This window comes from Palaemon carinicauda, chromosome 9, assembly GCF_036898095.1.
Source record: "Palaemon carinicauda isolate YSFRI2023 chromosome 9, ASM3689809v2, whole genome shotgun sequence".
Classification (NCBI taxonomy): Eukaryota; Metazoa; Arthropoda; class Malacostraca; order Decapoda; family Palaemonidae; genus Palaemon; species Palaemon carinicauda.
Window position 1 is genome coordinate 72,672,727 of NC_090733.1, and position 25,000 is coordinate 72,697,726.

A 25,000-nucleotide genomic window follows, 5' to 3' on the forward strand; every position below is an offset into this window, starting at 1 on the left:
TTTGTCGATGAAGTCAACCAGGTCTTGATATTTTCCTAACACCTCTTTTATTTGCGCTGAACTTATTGCAAGTTCACTCATACAGACTCATGCTTTTCAATAATTCCTTGCTTTACTTCTAAAGAAAGCATTCCCTTATTCCTTTTCTCACCACTACCACTTGCGAAACTAAGCCTTTTAGGACCCATGATTTACGTAAAATACCGTAAAAGGATGCACGTAAAAAATCTCGATTAAAACAGTTAATAGCAGAACGCACAGGGCACAACCACACGAAGCCAACGAGAACAGAGGAATGTCCCAAGAAACGCTAATTGAGGGTCCCTCCGAGGTCGAAGTGCTGCCTTCTATCGGCGGAAATAAAAAACACATCAGGCGCTATGAGCACCGACTACGCATACGAGTATTGTTTACTTCAGGTGTCGAAATAAAATTCAGGTGTAGAGTCAAAAATTTGCTCGAATTTTACTTCGGATGTTGGAAAATTCAGGTGTAGATACGTTCGTGTGTAGAGGTTACACTGTATACACATATATATATATATATATATATATATATATATATATATATATATATATATATATATATATATATATATATATATATATATATATATATATATATATATATATACTGTATATATATATATATATATATATATATATATATATATATATATATATTTATATATATATATATATATATATATATATATATATATATATATATATATATATATATATATATATATATATATATATATATATATATATATATATATATATATATATATATATTTATATATATATATATATATATATATATATATATATATATATATATATATATATATATATATATATATATATTTATATGTATAATGTGTGCGTATATATATGTATATACTGTATACTTTTGTTAATGGTGTGGATGTTTCTACATCCATTATTGCTGCCTGCTTTGATGAATGGTAGGAGATATCATGGCTGGGAGGTATTTGCGTTCAAAGCTATATATGAGAGTATTGGATGATTTTAGCCATCCCAAAATGGTTTGGACATTTTTGGCAGAACCATTCTCAAGGGTTGGTTCTTCAGAAGCCAGGTGGATCCTATGCTTGGGGTAGGGCTCTTGGCTTTTGTCTGGAAGCCCGTCATTTCAAATATGGAGGATGAGCCCATAGTTTCTTGGTCTCAGTCCTAACAGGTGGGTTCAGCTTACACCTGTGCCTTTATATCTGTTTTGGTGCTATCCTTTTGGTAGAGTTTGGAGTGAACCATCTGGAAAATATACTCTTATTGTGCCGATTGTGGAGAATACAAATTTCCTATCTGACGTATGGTACTTCAATATTCTCGAGCAGGTAACTAACCAATCAACCCCTATGTCGACCCCTGCTTTAGGTTTTTTTTAGATAACGAACCCCTATTCCCTGGATATGGTGACTCTCCCCCGGCACTGTTGACGACCTCTGCTAATTTGATTAAGGAAAATTCTGTTGACGACCTTGAAACTGAAAAAAAACCACTATTGATGTTAAAAAATTCCAGTAATTTGGGTAACACAAGGAAACTGCAAATCCTTCATGTTGCCCAAATCCCATTAGAGACAAACTATGATATACAGTATATAGATAGAGCATTTTAGTGCTATGGATTGATAAAGGAAATAAGGATGAGACTTGGAGATGAAAAATAGAACTCATGGATATCTTCTGATAATCATGATGAAGCATTTGATGCTGTTTGTAATATTACTAATATTAAAATGAACAACTTGAACATCATGGGAGCTCTTTTTGGTAAGGTCCCAAAGGAATTGGATGTATACAAACCTGCTGGTTGGTTTGAAAAAGACATAAATGTACCCATGCCCTCACAGAGAAAGCCAAAACCATCAATATGTAGCTGAACCTAAAGGGATAATGGAATAATTTTAAAATGTTAGTTGATTCAGAAAAAAGTTGGAACCATTGTACCTGGTGATATATCTCGTTTTGGGAAAAATAGTTATCTAATCTATGCCAAATCCTTGATGGAGTTGGCAATACTATCTAACTTACAGACAAGCATTGATGAATTACATTAGAAATCAAACCTCATCTAAATTTAAGTTATGGAAGGGGAGTAGTCTTTAACCCTTTTACCCCCAAGCTATTTGGAACTTTCCCACCCCTAACCCCCAGGGGTTTTATTTTTCAAGCACATTTTGCTATATATTTTTTTTAAATTGCTCTAACAGCCTTAATTTTCGTCATAGAAAGGTCAGGTTGGTCTCATACTTTTGGAAAATGCCTGAGGTTTCTCATAAAGTTATCAAAAATATGCAAAAAAATGTAAATAGCAGTTTTTTGCAAGGACATACCAGTACGTCCATGGGGGTAAAGGGATGAGTTTTGTGAAACATACCAGTACGTCCATTGGGGGTAAAAGGGTTAATAAAGACCTGTACAAATTTACAGAGGAGGAGATACTTTTCATGTGTTCACTAAATGTATGGAAAGTGCATAAGGTTCCCGGAACATCGATATTTATATTTACTTTCCAGGATGCTGATGAACCTTTCCATATTGTTATTGAAAATGAAAGGATTAAAGTTCTTCCTTTTAAGCAAAAGGCCCTGCAATGCTTTAATTTTTCAAAATTTGGAAACCCATCTAAAGTTTGCAAAAATGAAAATGTGTGGTATTTGCTCCAAATCTTATGGAGACTGTACATTGGAGGCCAGATGATTGAACTGCAACTTGAATAATAAATGAATTGATAGGAGATGCGAACTGTACAAGTTGGAGGAAGCTGCCCTCAACAAATCCAGTTTAGAACACATAAGTGTGGGACATGCAAAAAGACTGCTGAATAAATTAACTAGCAATGCAAAGGCCTTAAAATCAAAAGGAAATCTACCACAGGAGACATGCAGCCCACCTATCACTGCCAGTAATTCTAAGAAAAGAAATACATCATCTTATAATAAAGTGCTTTTTGACGAGTTAAGCACATTGCCATCTAAGGCTCTGCCACGGTATATTGAAACTGGGGCACTGTCCATTTCTTTACAGCCTTCTTCCCCCATTACCAACAACAGTACTAACCTCTCTCAGGCCATGTCCTTGTCTGATTTGATGGAGATTACACCTGAAACCAAGTTGCCAGGTGCACCTGTATTGGGAAGGTGCAAAAACCTGATAGCTCAACACCTATTAATCGGAAAAGAGAGAGACCATCTCTCTTGCCCCCTTCCATAAGAAATATCAAAGTTATGACGTCAAATAAGTATGATGCATTGTCTGTTGATGTTTCTGATTAACTGGAGTCAATTTGAACAAATCAAAAATTTAAGTTGAGGTCCACCATCCCCCCAACAATTAGATCAAAAGGACAAAAAAATCACAAATGCAAAACCCTATCTATCAAGACCCTCTTTAATAAAACCTGGGAATAGTGTTAGATCAAAAACTGGTAATGGGAAGACTTCATCCAAGGGGTCTACCAAAATATAAACCATAGTTTTTACTCAATTTTGCAATGGAATTGTCAGGGTTTAAGGGCGAACTATGAAGAACTTAAGCTCCTCATTCATGTGCATTCCCCAATAATTATATGTCTACAGGAGAGAAAACTTGATAATACTCCTTGTCCTTGCAAATATATTAGTTATAGGACACCATATCACCAAGTAGAGAGCCATATCAGAAGTCTCATATATGTTCGTTGAGATGTTCCCCAAATATCTGTCTATTCGGACACCTCTGCAGGCAGTAGTTGTACAGATTGATATAGGAGAAAATATACAATTTTTTCTCTGTACTTGCCTATAATTGATAACATTTTGTATGATAACTTTGTAGAGGTGATTCAACAACTCCCACAACCATTTTTTCTACTTGGAGATTTGAATGGTAGACATCCTTTGTGGGGTGATATTTTAGCAAACACGAGGGGAAATATATCATCAATTGTGGAAAATAAAAATGTCGGACTCCTTAATACAGGAGAGTCTACACACTTTCATATCCAGACAGGTACAGTATCTTGACATGTATTGACCTATCATTTGTCCCTCTTGATTTTGATTGGAGGATATTAGATGATTGGCATACTAGCGATCATGCACCAGTCATAAACACCAACATTGGTCCACCTTTACAGAGATCACCATGATGAAATCTTGACAAGGAGTACTGGGATAAATTTTGTGAGGTAAGCAAAATTGAAAGGGATGCAGAACAGTCTGAAAATATTGATGATGCCATTGACATACTGAATGGAACTCTCCATACAGCATCAGGATGTCAGATAACTGATAATCAATCAAACAATCAATCTCCATACAGCAGGAGTCAATTCAATTCCCAAAACAACAGGATTATTCAAATGATGACCATTCCCCTGGTGGTCTTCAGAACTAACTGCCCTACACAGAGGCTCAAGAAGAACTAACTCGATTGCGCAGACACTGTACTGAGGAAAATTTAATTATACACAAGAAATGTCGAGCACAGTTTCTTTGTGCCATGAAAGAAGCTAGGCGCCATACATGGGTGTCATTTGTTTCCTCCAGTGGCAGTAAAACTGCCATCTGTGTGTAGGAAAGTAAAAAAGATATCAGCAAATTCACCGCCAACCCACCACATATGTTGAAAGGGAATGGTTATTTTGTGATTGGAGCAACTAAGGTTAGCAATGCCCTGGCTGATTATTTGTCAAATGTATCATGCAAGTGTGTAGCAGCCCCTTGTCGCCAGTATAGGAGCATTGAAGAAAAGAACATTTTAAAATTTGCAGCAGGAAGGGAAGAGTCATATAATTCTTTTACTGAAAAAGAATTTGATTCCGCACTTGCTACTTGCAACGATACAGCCACTGGACCTGGTGGAATCCATATGCAATGATTAGATATACAACTATTAAAACAATGCTATTTATTTTAAGCATTATTAATAGAATTTGGCATATAGTTATCAAAGTGTTTGGGAACTATCCATTATTTTAGCATTTTTAAAACCCAGTAAGGATAAGTTTTTAGCAGCAAACTATCGACCATTGCATTGACGTCATGCTTATGTAAGATCATGGAGAAGATGGTCAATGTAAGACTGATGTGGGACCTGGAGAAGAAGGGTATTTTATTACCTATCCAGTGTGGATTTAGAAAAATGCACTCAACAAATGATGTGTTGATATGACTTGAGTCCTCTATTTGTGAAACCTTTGCTTACAAACAGCACCATGTAACAGTCTTTATTGACCTTGAAAAGGCATATGATACTGCATCGAGATATGGTATACTTGAAACCATTCATAATTTGGGATTACGAGGAGAACTACCATTGTTCATTCTATCATTTATTTTGCATAGATTTTTTCAAGTAAGAGAGGGAAAGCTCTATCAGAGAGTAAATGTCAGGAAGGAGTTCCTCAGGGTAGTGTGCTAAGTGTAACCCTATTTGTACTAGCTATTAATGGGATATCCTCTGTCATTCCCCAAGATATTTTCCCAACAATATTTGTAGATGATCTCTCCACATCATTTGCTGGAGCTAGAATGGCAATGCTTGAGAGAAAACTGCAACTCTAAATTGACAAAATTATTCAGTGGGCTTATATGAATGGGTTTAAGTTTTCGATAAGCAAAAGTACTTTTTGTCGTATTCGGGGAGTACATCCAGACCCGGATATATACATCAAGGGTCAACGGATTTCATGTGTAAATGAAGCTAGATTTTCAGGCTTAATATTTGATTGTAGGCTTACTGTACATGGGTTCCTCACTTGAAGGCATTAAAAGCTAAATGTCTTGAGGGTCTGAATCTTTTAATTGCATTGTTTTTTACATCGGGGGGGGGGGGGGGGGTTAGTCCGCAAAACTATTTTGAAGTTATACAAGGCCTTAATTTTTTTCAAAAATTAGTTATGGCTGTCAAATATACTCCTCAGCCATCCCAAGACGATTAAAAATTTTAGATTCTATACACCATACTGGTATCAGATTTGCAACAGGAGCATCTAGAATTTCGCCTATTCCAAGCCTTCTTGTTGATGCTAGCGAATTACCGTTAGATCTTTACCGAAGGTCTTCTATTATTTGGTATTGGTTTAGGTTGCAAAGACTTCCTAATTCTTTAGCCTGTCAGACTGCAAGCCTTGTAAGGTAGCCTACTTAACCTACTTTGAGTTACACCCAAAATCCCCTCAACCGTATGGTTTTCTGGTGAAACAATGGATAGAAAGTCTTGATATAGTTAGAACTAAAGTGCTTTCATGTAAGGTATCATCAACGCTTCTGTGGAAATTACCAGAGGTATCTTCTTGTAAATATTTTATTTGAGTTAAAGAGAATATGACTGACTTAGAAGCCTGGTCCCTTTTTATGGAACATGTTGCAGAACATAAGGAATCGACTTTTGTATATATACTGATGGTTCCAAATATGATGCTGGTGTTGGATTTGGAGTATATAGTAATGGTTTTAATTGTAAAGGTGCACTTCCTCTAACAGCCTCCAAATTTACGGCCAAACTATACGGCATACTACCTCTGTTAAAAAAGAGTAGCTTTGGAAGAGGGGGCTAACTTTATCATTTTTAGTGATGCAAGGAGTGTCCTTCAAAGTTTGACCAATGCGGAGACGACAAAGAGTAGTCTCTCTCTTTCAGGGCTGGTGTTGGATTTGGAGTATATAGTAATGGTTTTAATTGTAAAGGTGCACTTCCTCTAACAGCCTCCAAATTTACGGCCAAACTATACGGCATACTACCTCTGTTAAAAAAGAGTAGCTTTGGAAGAGGGGGCTAACTTTATGATTTTTAGTGATGCAAGGAGTGTCCTTCAAACTTTATAAGTTTTTAAATTCCAGTAACCCTTTAGTTTTAAAGATTTTAGAATGGCTATTTTTTATTGGACTGAGAGATGTAACAGTTTAATTTTGCTGGGTACCGGCTCACATAGGTGGGTCTGGAAATGAGAGGGCAGATTTACTAGCTAGGAATGCTGCTGCTGAGTTGCGACAAGAAGGTATTCTTTTTTTGTGATGATTGTTTATCTAACATTAAGAATTTTATTTGTAATATTTGGCAACAGCATTAGGATGGTTTGGTTGAAAATAAGATACAAGAGGTAACGAATGTTATATTTCCCTAGAAGTATAACATGATGCCCTGAAAGAGAGAGACTACTCTTTGTCGTCTCCGCATTGGTCAAACTCGGTTGACATGTGAATATCTGCTTTCTGGCCAACACCAGCCATATTAAGACGACTGTTTGGTACCCTTGACAGTGAGGCATTTGTTGACCGAAAGCCGCACTCATGGTAGTGAAAGTAGTAGTTATTTGTTTGAGGCTTGAGGTGAGTATGGCAGGTTCATCCTTGCCAAGATTCTGTACATGATGTGTCTTAGCATGCTAGCGGTATTTTTAGCTTTACTTCAGAAGCAGGTCTTCTGAAAGCTATTTAACTTTTAAAATATCTACGCTTTTATGGTCTTAATTGAATATTTTTTTTATTTATTTATAATAAATGATATCGGCATCAAAAACCCTGTAGTGGTTTGCGTACTGTGGCCAGAGGTAAGCACTTGAACTGCCTAGTGTCCGAATACCAACCACACTCCTACGTTCACTACACAAAAAGGTAAAACGGTGGAATACCCAAAAAATCTAGGTAACAGGTCAAGAGAACGGAGCACTGGGCTCCACCCCTTGATTTATACTGGGCAAGGGGACCCAGCTAACAGCATAATTGCATCGTATTATTCAGAAATGAGCTGTTTTCAGGTTAAGTAAAAAAAAACAATGATACTAAGAAAAAAAAAAACAATTAGTGGCTGAGAATTGGTGACAAATGGTGTAAGGTACTGGAATGAAATGCTGTCTTCATAAAACAAGAAAAATATTTATTTTAAAAAGGAAGAAAAGTTTATATCATTCCTGAGAGAAAGAGAAAAAAAAAATTCAATCCTCACTGTTATACCCAGAGGGGATGGCTAAATAGCATATCAAATACACTATAGCAAGTTCCTAACACTGCTACAAACATCTACATGTTATAGTACAAAGTAAATGCCATCATGTGTATGTTGTCGTTCACATTTTATGCTACAAACTAGGCCAACTTGATGAGTACTGTACTAGTTCAATAATCATCTTTAAGAAATGTCTAAATTTGTTTCACTGCATCATTGATGAGAATCTATTCAGTACTGAATCAGTATACCAAGTTCACGGTAGTTTATAACATCTCGGAATGTTCACGTCACTCCAACACTTCTATGAGTTAACAGGATACCCAAAGTACGTCTGATATACATACGTTCCCGCTGTCCACTGGCTGGGCTATTTCACAGCAGTTCACGTCAAATCCCTCACACTTGGGAATTTCTGTCAACATATATTGTCAAATGTCTGCAGTATGCTTTTTTTTTCTTGATAAAGAAATCTATTCTTGTACCTCTACTTGGCACCCTACTGGGTGTAGGGTCTTGCTGTCGTTACCTGTTAAAAGAAATAACAACAGATTAAGGCACTTCTTTGGGGGGGGGGGGCTATAAACAAAATGCAAAACTTAAATTTTTTTTTTTTTTTTTATATACACACAAACCATCCTTTATTGCAACCCTAGATGTCAGGATCCCAGAAAACATCAAATCAGTCAATAAGCAAACAACTCCAAGGGTTTAGCATCAGTGTAGTCGTCAGGGTATGACAACATAATGTCCTCCTTGATCAGTTCCTTCAAGCGCACAAAGGCACTGTCCATTTCAGTTTTTTGGTCCCTTGGGATTTATGTCCTCCAGTCTTTGCAGATAACGATATGGCTATCTGTGAGCATATGGGGGATAAACTTTCGCTGTAAGTTAACCAGTCCCAGGAATCCCTGCAATTCATGCACAGTGATAGGTTTAGGGAAATTCCCCACTTTCTGGACGTATTTTGGCAGCTTACGCATACCGAAGCAACCAACCAGATGACCAAGATACTTAACCTTGGCTTGAACCTAAGAACACTTACTTTTCTTGAGTCCGTGCTTCTGGAGAGTTGCCAAAACCCATTCTACCAGTTTCAGGTGTTCCTCAAAAGAAGCCCCAAGGATCCAGATGTCATCAATGTCGACAATCACCTTGGCTTTTAGGAACTCTCGGAGAATACTCTGCATTTCTCTCTAGAACACTGCAGGTACATTCTCAGTCCAAACGATAAACGTCTGAACAGCCTGTGTCGAAAGGTGGTAGAGAAAGCAGTTTATTCTTTACTGTCCTCTGCCAACAGTCACTGGGAGTATCCACGAACCAGGTCAAGGGATGTAGTTGGCACTGGTAGTATCCACGAACCAGGTCAAGGGATGTAAGATATTTGACTCATTGGAGCCAAAATATGGGGTCTGCATGTTTGGCATCAGGAATTTTCAATATTTAACTTAGCCGGTGATTAAATAAGCTGCAGCTCTGCTGCTCGACAGAAAACTCTACGGAAAAAATCCGCCAGCGATCGCTATGCAGGTAGGGGGTGTACTTCAACAGCGCCATCTGTCGTGCAGGTACTCAGTACTCATTGTAAACAAAGAACTCGATTTTCTCTCTGTCGTGCTACCGGCAAGACCTACTAATTCGCTGTTGCTAACTGGATTTGTTTTCACAACTAATTGGTGAAGTACACTATTCTAGTTTTGAGCTTTCGCTGTGCAGGCTTTCTCTTCAATAAATCCTTGCATTCTTTTTTTGATATCGGATTATTTGTTGATGACTTTGGATAGTTTTTGAATTCCCCTTTGACCAATTCAAAATGGCTGACCCTTCTCAAGTCCCAAAATTCAGGAAGTGTAATGCTAGGGACTGTTCAAGGCGTCTTCCGAAGGCCTCTATCGATCCTCACACCGTTTGTTCCAATTGTCGGGATAAAACCTGTCAATTGGAAGATCGATGTGAGGAATGCGTTGGGCTTTCGGAATTCGATTTTATCGAATTCCAAAAATATACACGTAGGCTAGAGAGAGATAGAGTCAGGAGAAGTTCATCTCGTTCTGTTGATTTTTCCTCTCCTCATGCCCCACAACCTATTCCTTCCCCTGTAGTGGTTGCTCCTGATCCCCCTTCTGGCACTCAGGAACCTTCGATGGCTGACATGATGCGTGCCATCCAAGCTCTGGGTGAGAGAGTTGAGTCCCTGGCTAGTGACCGTAACCAGCTCATGGCGGACGTCAAGGAGCTGAAGTGTAAAAGTGCAGTGGGAAGTGGTAAAGTGAGTGATAGTGTTGTGGATAGTGTTGCGCTTGAGGGTTCGTCTGTTCGTGCCTGTCGTCCTCCTAGTCCGGGACCTCTTGCAAGCTCCCAAGTCCAGGGGAGAAGCAATGTCGTACGACCAATGGGTTCGAGAGGCTTTAATCAGCGAACAGACGTTCCCTCCGTGGTTTCGGGCGTATCTAGCCAAGATCGCCCCACCCACACAAAGACGAGAGAGCCCATTTATTCCTCGTCTGCGGAAGAGGTTTCTCGTAAGAAACCATGGACCAAGGTCTCACGACCTCTTAAGCGCAAGTCGGTCCCTTCCGCGCAAGTCCAACGGCCCAGTTGTAGCCACTGGGTCAGTTCGGACTCGCTGCAGTCTTCCGATGACTGCTCACCTCCTAAGAGAGGCAAAGCGGTACCGCCTCAGGCAGTTACACCGTCTGTCGCCGCACCTGCTCCTGCAGACCCTAAGTGGTCTTTGCTGCAGACCATGCAGTACCAATTAACGTCTCTGATGCAGGACTTTCGTGCGGAGAAGGTTGCTGCTGCACCAACCTCTTGCCTACAACCAACCACACTCTCGGTTGTGCGTCCTGTGGACGCTGAGGCGACCTTCTTGCGCACTCCGGCTGAGAGAGTCCCGCCACCCATGCGTTCCAGTGTGCTCTGCCAGCCGCATGTTGACGTTCAGCGACGCACGGAACCTTCCGTTGACGTTCGCGAGGTACAACAACCGTCAGAGTTGTTTTGTTTTGACGCGGTGCGTCAACCTCCGCAACCCAGTGTGGTTGCCTCTGCTCGCCCACATCAGACTAGACAGTCTGGAGTAGACGCTGTGCGTCCCCGCGCTGCTATGGTTGTTGCCAGCTCACAGACTGGGCAACAGTTCCATGACGTTGCGTCCGGTTCAGTCACGCGTGCACCCGTGCGACCGGACTCAGCTAACCAGCCGATACCTACTCCATTGCCGCTTCCTCCTCAATACTCGGATGATGGACTCTCTGATGATGACGATGCGGCACACGTTGATGAACCACATTCGGACCTTGACGAGCCCAAGTCCACGCAACCCTCTTTGGACTTTAGAAAAGTTCTTGCTCTGTTCAAAGAGATGTTTCCGGACCAGTTTGTGTCTGTGGCTCCGCGCTCTCCTCCGTCAGAGTTTGCTTTAGGCACGCAGTCATCCTCGCCTGCCTTTACTAGACTCGTCCTCGCACGCTCGTGCAAGAGAGCTTTACGAGTTATAGGAGAATGGATGCAGTCCAAAAAGAGTCTAGGGAAGACAGCCTTTACGTTTCTCCCTGCTAGACTCTTTTCCAGATCGAGCGTCTGGTATGCCACGGGAGAAGTTCTCGGCTTGGGAGTTCCTGCCTCTGCCCAGGGCGACTTCTCAAGTCTTGTAGACTCTCCCCGCAGGCTAGCCATGAGACGCTCTAAGATATGCTGGTCACCTTCGGACCTAGACCATCTGTTGAAAGGGATATTTAGAGCCTTCGAGGTCTTCAACTTTTTAGACTGGTGTCTGGGAGCTTTGAGCAGGAAGATCTCCCCGACTGAGAAGGAATCTTCCTTGCTCATCATGTCCTGCATGGACAAGGCCATACGTGACGGGTCTAGTGAGCTTGCTGCATCGTTCGTATCCGGAGTCCTCAAGAAGCATGAGAACCTTTGCTCTTTCCTGTCAGCTGGAGTGACACCTTGTCAAAGATCCAAACTTCTGTTTGCTCCTCTCTCTAAGTGCCTTTTTCCAGAGGACTTGATTAAGGAGATTGCTGCTTCTTTGATACAGAAGGACACCCATGACCTGGTTGCTTCCTCTGCCCGCAAAGCCACCCTTTTGCCTACCTTGTCAGCTAGACCAAGGATGGACACTCCAGCGTCCCGATTTATTCCGCCCTTTCGTGGCAGAGCCTCCAGCAGAGGAGGTGTTCGTGCCGAAGGGAGACGTGGGAAGAAGAAAGGAACCAAGTCCTTTAAAGGCAGAGTCTGACTGCCAGCTTCTTCAGACAGCAGTGGGAGCCAGACTCAAGAACTTCTGGCAGACCTGGGAGAAGAGAGGCGCAGATGCACAATCTGTGAAGTTGCTCAGAGAGGGGTACAAGATCCCGTTTGTACGAAAACCCCCTCTAGCAACGTCTCCCATCGATCTCTCTCCCAGGTACAGAGAGGAAGACAAGAGACGAGCATTGAAACAGGAGGTGTCTCTCTTACTAGAAAAGGGAGCGGTAGTCAAAGTCCTGGACCATCAAACCCCGGGCTTCTACAACCGTCTCTTCTTAGTGGCAAAGAAGACAGGAGGGTGGAGGCCGGTGCTAGACGTCAGTGCGCTGAATGTCTTTGTCACAAAGCAGACGTTCGCCATGGAGACCACAAAGTCCGTTCTAGCAGCGGTCAGAAGGGAAGACTGGATGGTCTCTTTAGACCTAAGGGACGCATACTTTCACGTCCCCATCCACCCAGACTCCCAACCTTTTCTGAGATTCGTTTACGAAAAGGTTGTCTACCAGTTTCAAGCCCTGTGCTTTGGCCTAAGCACAGCTCCTCTTGTGTTTACGAGGCTGATGAGGAATGTAGCCAAATTCCTTCATTTAGCGGACATCAGAGCCTCCCTCTATTTGGACGACTGGCTTCTAAGAGCTTCTTCCAGTCGTCGCTGTCTGAAGGATCTAAAGTGGACTCTAGATCTGACCAAGGAATTGGGTCTCCTGGTCAATATGGAAAAGTCTCAAGTGGTCCCATCCCAAACTATTGTGTATTTAGGGATGGAGATTCACAGTCTAGCTTTTCGGGCTTTTCCGTCGGCCCCCAGAACAAGTCAAGCCCAGTTATGCATCCAGAACATGCTGAAGAAGGAACGATGTTCAGTCAGGCAGTGGATGAGTCTGATAGGGACACTATCATCCCTGGAACAGTTCGTATCGTTAGGAAGACTACACCTCCGTCCTCTTCAATATCACCTAGCTGTTTACTGGAAAAAGGACAAGACGCTAGAAGCGGTCTCGATCCCCATTTCCGAGAAGATGAAGTCTTCCCTGACTTGGTGGAAGGACAGTATCAGCCTCAGAGAGGGTCTGCCCCTGGCTGTTCAGACTCCCAACCACGTTCTCTTCTCGGACGCATCGGACACGGGCTGGGGCGCGACATTAGACGGTCGGGAATGCTCGGGAACTTGGAACTCGAGTCAAAGGACAATGCATATCAACTGCAAGGAGCTACTGGCAGTTCATCTGGCCTTGAAAAGCTTCAAGTCTCTCCTTCAAGGCAAAGTGGTGGAGGTGAACTCGGACAACACCACGGCTTTGGCGTACATCTCCAAGCAAGGAGGGACCCACTCTATGACGTTGTACGAGATCGCAAGGGACCTCCTCACCTGGTCAAAAGATCTAAACATTTCACTAGTAACGAGGTTCATCCAAGGCAACTTGAATGTCATGGCAGATTGCCTCAGTCGGAAGGGACAAATCATTCCAACAGAATGGACCCTACACAAGGATGTGTGCAAGAGACTTTGGGCCACATGGGGCCAGCCTACCATAGATCTCTTCGCAACCTCGATGACCAAGAGGCTCCCAATATATTGCTCACCAATCCCGGACCCAGCAGCAGTTCATATAGATGCCTTTCTCCTAGATTGGTCACATCTAGACCTATATGCATTCCCCCCGTTCAAGATTGTCAACAAGGTACTGCAGAAGTTCGCCTCTCATGAAGGGACAAGGTTGACGTTAGTTGCTCCCCTCTGGCCCGCGAGAGAATGGTTCACCGAGGTACTTCGATGGCTAGTGGACGTTCCCAGAACTCTTCCTCTAAGGGTGGACCTTCTACGTCAGCCACACGTAAAGAAGGTACACCAAGGCCTCCACGCTCTTCGTCTGACTGCCTTCAGACTATCGAAAGACTCTCGAGAGCTAAAGGCTTTTCGAAGGAGGCAGCCAGGGCGATTGCTAGAGCAAGGAGGACATCCACCCTTAGAGTCTACCAATCGAAGTGGGAAGTCTTCCGAAACTGGTGCAAGTCAGTATCTGTATCCTCGACCAGTACCTCTGTAACTCAAATAGCTGACTTCCTTTTATACCTGAGGAAAGAACGATCTCTTTCAGCTCCCACTATCAAGGGTTACAGAAGCATGTTGGCATCAGTCTTCCGTCACAGAGGCTTAGATCTTTCCAACAACAAAGATCTACAGGACCTCCTTAAGTCTTTTGAGACCACGAAGGAGCGTCATTTGGCTACACCTGGTTGGAATTTAGACGTGGTACTAAGATTCCTCATGTCAGAAAGGTTCGAGCCGCTACAATCAGCCTCCTTTAAAGATCTCACTTTAAAGACTCTTTTCCTGGTTTGCTTAGCCACAGCTAAAAGAGTCAGTGAGATTCACGCCTTCAGCAGGAACATCGAACATCGGATTTTCATCTGAAACGGCTACATGTTCTTTACAACTTGGTTTTCTAGCCAAAAACGAGCTACCCTCTCGTCCTTGGCCGAAATCGTTCGATATTCCTAGCCTATCGAATATGGTTGGAAATGAACTAGAAAGAGTCTTATGCCCTGTGAGAGCTCTTAAGTTCTATTTAAGACGAACTAAACCTTTACGAGGACAGTCAGAAGCTTTATGGTGTTCAGTTAAGAAACCATCTTTGCCTATGTCAAAGAATGCTTTATCCTATTTTATCAGACTGTTAATACGAGAAGCTCATTCCCATCTGAGTGAGGAAGACCAAGCTTTGCTGAAGGTAAGGACACATGAAGTTAGAGCTGTCGCAACTTCAGTGGCCTTTAAACAAAATAGATCTCTGCGAAGTATAATGGACGCAACCTATTGGAGAAGCAAGTCAGTGTTCGCGTCTTTTTATCTTAAAGATGTCCAGTCTCTTTACGAGAACTGCTACACCCTGGGACCATTCGTAGCAGCGAGTGCAGTAGTGGGTGAGGGCTCAACCACTACAATCCCCTAATTCCATAACCTTTTTAATCTTTCTCTTGAAATGTTTTTATTGTTGTTTTTGGGTTGTCCGGAAGGCTAAGAAGCCTTTCGCATCCTGGTTGATTTGGCGGGTGGTCAAATTCTTTTCTTGAGAAGCGCCTAGATTAGAGGTTTTGATGAGGTCCTGTGGTATGGGTTGCAACCCTTCATACTTCAGATCCTAGGGGTCGCTCAGCATCCTAAGAGGATCGCGAGGCTCCGTAAGGAAGACGTACTTAAAAAGGCAGAGTAATTGTTCAAGTCGACTTCCTTACCAGGTACTTATTTATTTTATTTTTGTTATTTTGATAACTTCTAAAATGAAATAAAAAATCCTTAGCTCATAATAATGTAAACATTTATTGCTGGTCTCTACCCACCCCCCTGGGTGTGAATCAGCTTATATAATCACCGGCTAAGTTAAATACAGTGAACCCTCGTTTATCGCGGTAGATAGGTTCCAGACGCGGCCGCGATAGGTGAAAATCCGCGAAGTAGTAACACCATATTTACCTATTTATTTAACTTGTATATTCAGACTTTTAAAACCTTCCCTTGTACGTAGTACTGTTAACAAACTACCCTTTAATGTACAGAACACTTAATGCATGTAATACAGTACCCTAAACTAAAACAGGCACAAATATTAAAGGCGACTTTATATCATGCGTTTCCTAAACACGCCAAAAAGCACGATAAAAAATGGCAACCAATGTTTTGTTTACGTTTATCTCTGATCCTAATGAAGAAACAGACGCATTTACACATCTGTTTATAGGTTAGTTTTTGCATCAATTATATTGATTATTCAGTACAGTATGTTGATTTGGTTATTACTAATGTTTTACTTAATTTTTCTTAGGACTTCCAAATGAAATTTTTTTCTTTATGACGCCGTCATAAAGTACGCTCAGTAAACAAACTAAGGAATTTAACCCGCATGATGAAAGTGATAAATAATGATATTACAGTAAAAGCTTTTATAAAATATGTTATTACAAATATTATTTACCGTATCTATATAAAATCATACATACGTAGCAAAGCAGGAAAACAATCTACGAGAGAGAGAGAGAGGAGAGAGAGAGAGAGAGAGAGAGAGAGAGAGAGAGAGAGAGAGAGAGAGAGAGAGAGAGAGAGAGAGAGAGAGTTGTTTTACATACGCAAATGTAAATTTTAAACAAAACAAAAATAGCCCCATTTCATATAAAATAGATTACAAATATTTTACTTTATCATATTACAGTAGTCTGTATAATACTGTAAAGTTCAGTACAGTATGTTGTTGTTAAAGTCGTGGCGATGAAATTCTCGCGAAACAAAAACACGCCATTTGATTACAACAGCTGATTCATTCCTCTCTCTCTCTCTCTCTCTCTCTCTCTCTCTCTCTCTCTCTCTCCTCTCTTCTCTCCTCTCTCTCTCTCTCTCTCTCTCTCTCTCTCTCTCTTCGTGTTATACAATACTTACTTTTAGATGAAGAAACTAAAATTAGTTTTCTTAGTGTCAATTAAATACGAAACGAAATAATTAGGCCGAGTCTACATCCATTTCAATCTTAGCTAAAAATAGGGCATCCGATTTCATCAGCAAACCACTATTTTTTGGGAAATATCATTTTATTCTAGAAAATTGCCACTCTTTAAATAGTTAATTGCACATTAAGAAAGCGTGTACTTTTGTTTTAAATTTCGGGTGTGTTTTAAAAATCGAGTATTGTTGACTTTTTTTTTTTTACTTTTGGCTGTGATTAGATCAGCTGTCATCTAGCTGCCGCTCTTGAGTGTGTACGAATACACTAACAAAGTATCATTTATACCATTTCTTAACTTATTCAAACCGTCTACAGTATACAGTTGATATTACATAAGCACCAATGTGTTATAACCTATCAAATTTTTTTGTTTATTACATTTAAACCCCCCTCTATCTCTCTCTCTCTCTCTCTCTCTCTCTCTCTCTCTCTCTCTCTCTCTCTCTCTCTCTCTGTGGGCTACTTTTCACTACCTCCCATTCCTTACCTCTCTCTATCTCTCTAACAAATGATATCTTTGTTGCTCCTCAAAGTTTCATTTATATAGAAAATCAATCATGATTCAATTTTCCTTACTTTCTCCAATCTCGCACCATCGGTCACATCGCGGTATTTTCGATATTTCCGGAAAATCCGCAATATATGTATAGACATGGGTTATGAAAAAAATCCGCGAAGTGGTGAATCCGCGATGGTTGAACCGCGAAGTAGCGAGGGTTCACTGTATTGAAAAATGTTATTTTGATAATAAAATAAATTTTTGAATATACTTACCCGGTGATTATATATTAAAGGACCCTCCCTTCCTCCCCAATAGAGACGCAGTGGACCGAGGAGAAAATTGAGTTCTTTGTTTACAATGAGTACTGAGTACCTGCACGACAGATGGCGCTGTTGAAGTACACCCCCTACCTGCATAGCGATCGCTGGCGGATTTTTTCCGTAGAGTTTTCTGTCGAGCAGCAGAGCTGCAGCTTATATAATCACCGGGTAAGTATATTCAAAAATTTTTTTTATTATCAAAATAACATTTTATCAGAGACAGTCACTTTATTCAGTCTATGGTAAGTCCACACACAACTGTATACTGTTGTCCTTTTTGGGACTGGAACAATGGGTGAAGACTAAGGAGAGATGTTGCATTCAATAATACCCAATTCATGCAACTCCTTCCACTGTTACTCGATGGCATCAGTGAGGAACCCTCTGATAAATGGGTGTCTCATCATACAGGTGGATGCATATTGGTGTGCTCGAACCCTCTCCCACATCATTTTCACCAGTACTGATGACAGGTAGACAGATTGTCTATATCTTCCAATACGCTCAGTTCAGGTGTCAGCTCGCACTCCTGTGCTATCAGACAGGATAGAGGAGCATCCACCATTGCCATTATGAACACCTTCCGGAAGAGATCACCCTTCTTGATCTTGGCAGTTTCTTCTGATGAACCCTTGATTAAAATTGAGGTTTTTCCATATCTTAGTTTTAGGATGCCAGAGATTACTGTAACTGTTCTTGACAGGCCATGAGATGGGCGCTTTCCAGGAGGTCTTTGCTGAAGGGTGTCGATCTTTTCGTCCTTCCACCTGATTTGATGCTGTTTTCGAACTCATCAAAATAAGGGTGGGGGAGACCCATGTACAGCACCACACAACCTCAGGCCTTTGGTTAGAGTCTGAAAAGTACCTTCACATAAATCTCCTAGAGACTTACGCCTTATATCTGGCCCTTCAAGAGTTCCACCAGTTACTGGTGGGTCACTCAATGATGGTGATGAGTGACAACACCACAGTAGTGGCTTACATAAAAAATCAAGAAAGTACTTTTTTGCAGTTTCTATCCCATCTAGCAGTAGAGATACCGAGATGGGCGAAAGTCCACTCGGTCTCACCATCAGTTCTCTTCATTCCTGGCAATAGGAATGTGCTCGCCGACAATCTGAGCAGTGTCGCAGATAGTGGGTCCCGAATGATCTTTGGGTCATCTAGTAGCCAACAAAGTCCTGACTGTGTCAGGTTTACCAACTGTGAATCTGTTTGCAACGCCCCTGAACTTCAGGCTCCAGTTGTACTGCTCCCCAGTCTCGGACCCGAAGGCTCTCTGGCAATATGGATTCCAACAACAGTGGGACAACATCAACATTTGAGCATTCCCACCATTCTGTCTGATGAGAAAAATACTCGACAAGACCATAACACCGTTCAACCTTTCGATGAGCCTCGTAGCTCTGCTATGGCATCACGCAAAATGGTTCATGGACCTTCTGCTGCTCTGGACAGAGCTGCCAAGAGAACTTCCATGATACAATTCTACTCAGACAACCACATGTCAACATTTACCACAAGGCAGTAGCTTCGCTACCTCTTCACACCTGGAGACTATCCAGCATCTTCTCACTCAGAGAGGATTCTCGCAACAAATTGCAAAGTGTGTGTCTGGATATCTGCGAAAGTCATCAACTTAAGTCTACCAGGCAAAGTGGAATCCTTCTGTGGTTGGTGTCGTGGAATGGGTCTCAATCCACTCGATGCCACTATTCCTTGTGTATTTGAGGGAAGAATGCGTCTTTCGGTTTCAGCAATTAAACGCTATCGCTCAACCTTGAGTCTCGCCTTTAAACTGAAATGAATGGCCATTTCCTCATTGCTAGAACTTTCCCTCTTCATACGTAGTTATGAACGTACCAGTCCTCAGTCGGAAATGAGACCTACCCCATTGGACAGGATTCGAGTTCTTCGGTCCCTAGAATGACCTCCATACGAACATTGTTCCTGCTCGCCTTGGCCTCGGCCAAGCGAGTTAGTGAACTTCATGGTCTCTCGTATGACGTCGCTCATTCAAGGAGATGGGGAGAAGTAAGCTTCAGTATCGTCCGTGAGTTTCTTGCCAAGACTCAGAATCTGGGGGTTTCAGACTCTAGATTAAATTCCTTCCGGATAACGAGTCCCCGGTCTGTAACCAAAGACCCAGATCATTTGTTACTATGCCCAGTAAGATGTTTCAGGCACCACCTCAAGAGAACAGCAGCATCTCGGCCCATAGACCTGCCCCCTTTTTGTCAGTACGGGCAGAAACAAGAGGAGGAGCACGATAAACAATCTCTGAGTGGATTTGCAGGGTCATTAACCTTGCTCTGAATCCCGATCCTCCTTCATCACGTCGTCCCAAGAGCCCACGATGTCTGAGGCATAGCTTTGCCCCTGGCCTTTAAAAAGAACTACTCTGTGATGCAGGTATTGCTAGCGGGCGTGTGGAAACGCTATACTACTTTCACCGCCCACTACCTGCAAGACATGACCCACAGGAACCTTGATACGTTCTCTATCGGTTCTGTGGCGGTTGCACAACAGCTGGTTTAGTACCTCAAGCTCCTTATTGGACAAGTAGCTGAAGGTTGAGGGCATTGGTTACCCCGGTCTTAGTCTGAATGAGTGAAAAGGAATTTCTGGCTCATTTCCTTTCGTCATCCTCCTCTCCCTTGGGGAAATCAACATCCTGGGTCCTCTGCATAAGCTGAACTCAAACCTCTGCAGGTAAACCATTGCTCTCTTGTGTAACTTAGTGTTGTCCCAATACTGTTGCGTTTCCATACCCTGGCGAGGTGGTATTGGGAATGTCTCGGTCACCTCAGATATTTCCTACAAGACTCAGAATAAATTTTACCTTGAAAGTCACCTTGCTAGTATCTCATCACACACAGCCTGCATAGGCTGCAGACCATGCTTAGCAGGTTTAGCGAGGTGTTAGGGTCTCCTTATTTGTGCTCTAACCTGCACAATAAGGAGTACCCCGGGTAAGGCCAAAAGCCAGACTGGCAGGGACATCCACACTCGAAATGGGTGAGTCACCCATATAAATAACGTTGGTTTGTATTCCAGTTACGGAACAAATGACAAATTTGGAAATAATTTGTATTTTTCCTAACGGTACAAACCTTTGCTTTTATAAATACATGGCCGCCAACCCTGTGCCTCATCAAAGTCCTACCTCCAAGCAAAGGGAAGCACAATCACAGGTGTGTGGGTGAGGTGTGTAGCTAGCTACCCCCCTACCCCCTCTAACTAGCCCTTGTTAAATTCTAATAGCTCATCCTTTCTGCTTCGCTGAAAGTAATACAGTACCCTTATAAATAGCTAAGGTTTATCGTTAGGAAAAATACATAGTACTTCCAAATTTGTCATTTTCAAAGAATCTCATTTGGTAGGTTTTTCATTTATTTGGCTTTGGTAAAAAAATGCTCAATATTGTTCCATTGGAATTGGTATCCCTTAGTAAATTATTTATCTTGTTTTCCAACAGGACACAGCAGGGCAAGAAAGATTCCGAACGTTAACACCAAGTTATTACAGAGGTGCTCAGGGTGTGATACTAGTGTATGATGTAACAAACAGGAATACCTTTGCTAAGTTGGATATGTGGCTTAATGAACTAGATACCTATTCAACCAAAACAGATATTGTGAAGATGTTAGTGGGTAATAAAATTGACAAGGTTAGTACAGTATTCAAAATTTTTTTTATATAATTTTGTTCTCCAAGAACTTTTCTGTGAGAGATTAGAACAGGGAATCCAATATAACAAGAATGCACCAAAGAAATATTTTCTTCCTTACCATTGCACTGGACGGACTTAGTGAGCACTATATAAAGAAGACCTACGCATTCAGGTTATATTGAATCTATCACAATATTATTTATGCTAAAATACATCGGAGAAGCGATGGGACATCACCTAGGACCAATATTAATTCCGAAACTTAAGCTACCTGGCTGCTAGTATATACTCAACTACCATCTATTGAATTTGTTGGCTAATACAGCAGTACGTTCCCTTTTTGCATAAACCAAATTTATTATGTTTAATAGGAAAATATGGAAAATCTATCAGTTGAAAGGAAATTTATTGAATTTTCCCTAGATATCAAGACAATCTAAGGGCATCAGAATTTTTCTTTACATATTTATCATTACTTTTATGCGTTTAACTTTAGCCTTATGACTAGTATTATTTGATTCTGGTGTTGTAGATTATGCTATTTTATTAAACATTCTACATTGTTACCACAGTTGAAGAAGAAAATTATATGTTCCGGCACAAATACAAAACCTCCGCTATTTATAGGGGTATTACTTTTGGCGTAGCTGAAAGACGAACCATGATGATTTTTAGTGAGGGATAACTACCCCATCCGCTAGTTAGCTGGTGGGGCTGAGGTAGACTGACTACCCCGCTAATCACACCGATCAGCTGAGTAACCACTTTACTTTATGGCTCGGTAGAGGATGTACATGCTGCCTTTCTCTCCTGCAAACACTTGCCTTGATTGTTATTTCTGTTTAGTTTGTTATTTTTATTTGTGTTTGTATGTAATATATATATATATATAATATATATATATATATAATATATATATATATATATATAATATATATAAAATATATATATATATATATGTATATATATATATTATATATATTACATATATATTACATATATATATATATATATATATATATATATATATATATATATATATATATATATATATATATATATATATATATATATATATATATATATATATATATATATATATATATATATATATATATATATATATATGTATATTATATATATATATTATATATATATATATATATATATATATATATATATGTAATATATATATATATATATATATATATATATATATATATATATATATATATATATATATATATATATATATATATATATATATATACATATAATATATATATCGTTAATAAACATTCGTTACTGTGCACTGTACTGTATTAGTGTTTACTATACATAGACTGTATATAACATACGTAGTGTATTATATTACGTATTACTGTAGCCATGGGTCCCAAGAATGTTGCCGAAGGAAAGAAGAAGAAGACGATGCTCTCGATGGAGACGAAACTTGAAATCGTTAAAAAGTACGAGTCTGGCATGCGTTTAAGTGCAATCGCCAAGGAGTATGGCCGGAATCCATCTACGATAGGCACCATCCTGAAGCAGAAGGCGGCCATAAAAGCAGCGACACCTTCTAAGGGCGTCACTATTTTCTCCAACAAGAGAACCCACGTGCATGACGAGATGGAGAGGCTGCTTCTTGTGTGGATCAAAGACAAAGAGATCTCAGGAGACACCATCACTGAGACTACAATTTGCCAGAAGGCCTCCGCCATTTTCGGTGATCTCGTGCGTGCTCAGGCCGAAGAAGGGGCAGGAGAAGGAACATCCCAGCAGGAACCCCCAGAGTTCAAGGCTTCTCGTGGGTGGTTCGAGAAGTTCAAGAAAAGGACTGGCATCCATTCAGTGGTACGGCATGGGGAGGCAGCCAGCTCGGACACGAAGGCCGCCGAAGCCTTTGTTAAAACGTTTGAAGAGTTGACTCTGCAGGAAGGCTACAGTTCGCAGCAAGTTTTCAATTGCGACGAAACTGGGCTTTTCTGGAAGAAAATGCCTCGTCGGACGTTCATCACGGCGGAGGAGAAGAGGCTACCCGGACATAAGCCTATGAAGGACAGGCTTACCCTTGCTTTTTGTGCAAATGCCAGTGGGACTGCAAGATAAAGCCCCTGCTGGTGTACCATTCAGAAAATCCCTGAGCCTTCAAAGCCCACAAAGTCATCGAGGAGAACCTTCCCGTGATGTGGAGGGCAAATACAAAAGCCTGGGTAACGAGGCAACTGTTCATTGATTGGGTGAATGTCTGCTTCGGTCCGACTGTCCGAAAATATTTGGAAGAAAACCGCCTCCCTATGAAATGTCTGCTGGTGTTGGACAATGCTCCCTCCTGGCCTCGAGGAATATCTTCTGGCCGAGTATTCCTTCATAAAGGTCCTGTATCTACCGCCTAACACCACCCCTCTCCTCCAGCCCATGGACCAGCAAGTTATTTCAAATTTTAAAAAATTGTACACGAAGCATCTCTTCAAGAGATGTTTCCAAGTCACAGAGAGTACAAACCTCACTCTGCGTGAATTTTGGAAAGATCACTTTAACATCATGATATGCCTCAAACTCATCGATCTCGCTTGGCAGGAAGTTTCGAGGCGTACCCTAAACTCATCTTGGAGGAAGCTGTGGCCTGATGCTGTCTCTGCACGAGACTTCGAGGGGTTCGGGAAGCCTGGAGGCGAAGCCGAGATCGTTGACGATCCTGAACCAATTCAGCAGTCTGAGGTGGCTGACATCGTACATCTTGGTACGTCCATGGGGCTTGAAGTTAGCGCGGAGGATATAGATGAACTTATCGAGGAGCACCACGAGGAGTTGACGACGGACGACCTGAAGAAGTTGGAGACGATGCAAGTGAGTGATGTTCAAGAGCAGTTCTCTAGCGGTGATGAGGAGGATGTTACACCTTTGAAAACGGCAGACATCAAGGAAATTCTCGCATGTTTCCATAAAATGGCAGACTACGTCGAAAAGGAACATCCAGAAAAAGTTTATACCAACCGTGCGCTTCAACACTGCAATGACGTTTGCCTAACGCATTTTAGAAATGTGTTGAAAAGTAGGCAGAAACAAGCTTCAATGGATAGTTTCTTATTAAAGAGGCCAGCGGTATTAGTAGGCCAAGACGAACGTGAAAGTGAAGAAAAGAAACAGAAAAGAGGAAGGGATGAAGAATTAGAAGGTGAAAGTAAAGAAAAGAAACAGAAAATAGAAAGTGATGAAGAAGTAGAAGGTGAAAGTAAAGAAAAGAGACAGAAAAAAGAAAGTGATGAAGAAGTAGAAGAGATTTAGAAAATATGAAAAATGTAAAGTTATAAAAAAGCAAAAAAAAAAATTCAATTTCAAGTTTTATGTTACTGTTAAGTGTTAAAGTAATTTTTTCTTTCATTTTATAGTTTTCCATACGTAATGTTAAGTGTTAATTATTTCTGCCATTTTTTTATTTCGTAAAGTTTAAGTGTTAATGTGTTAAGTGTGTAAATTACTGTACGTAGTCTGTCACTTGTTACGTTTTCTGCCTTATGCCATCCTCCTCTGCCGCGACTTCGCTATCGGACATCGTCTCAATCAAAAGGCAAGTTTCAACTTTTTTGTTACACTAATTAATTGTAACCTTTTTTTCAGAGTGTACAGGTATCAATCCTTAATTTAGGTGTACGTACAGGTAACAATACACCTTCACTGATCTAAAAGCTTTACATACAGTACCGTAACTTTTATATACAGTAGTAGTAAAGAAAACGGACCGTTTTCTTTGGGCTTGGGGGGATAACTTGGCTATAACTACATT

The 25,000-nt window shown here is 41.0% G+C and overlaps 1 protein-coding gene across 1 annotated transcript in view; it reads left to right on the forward strand.

Annotated features, from left to right (window-relative positions):
* The window catches only part of LOC137646993 (ras-related protein Rab-18-like), a 129,814-nt gene that overhangs the window by 50,783 nt on the left and 54,031 nt on the right, over window positions 1-25,000 (forward strand). The window contains exon 3 of the mRNA XM_068380078.1: window positions 21,019-21,210. Within this exon, the coding sequence (XP_068236179.1) occupies window positions 21,019-21,210 (192 nt within the window). The remainder of the gene's footprint in view (window positions 1-21,018; window positions 21,211-25,000) is intronic.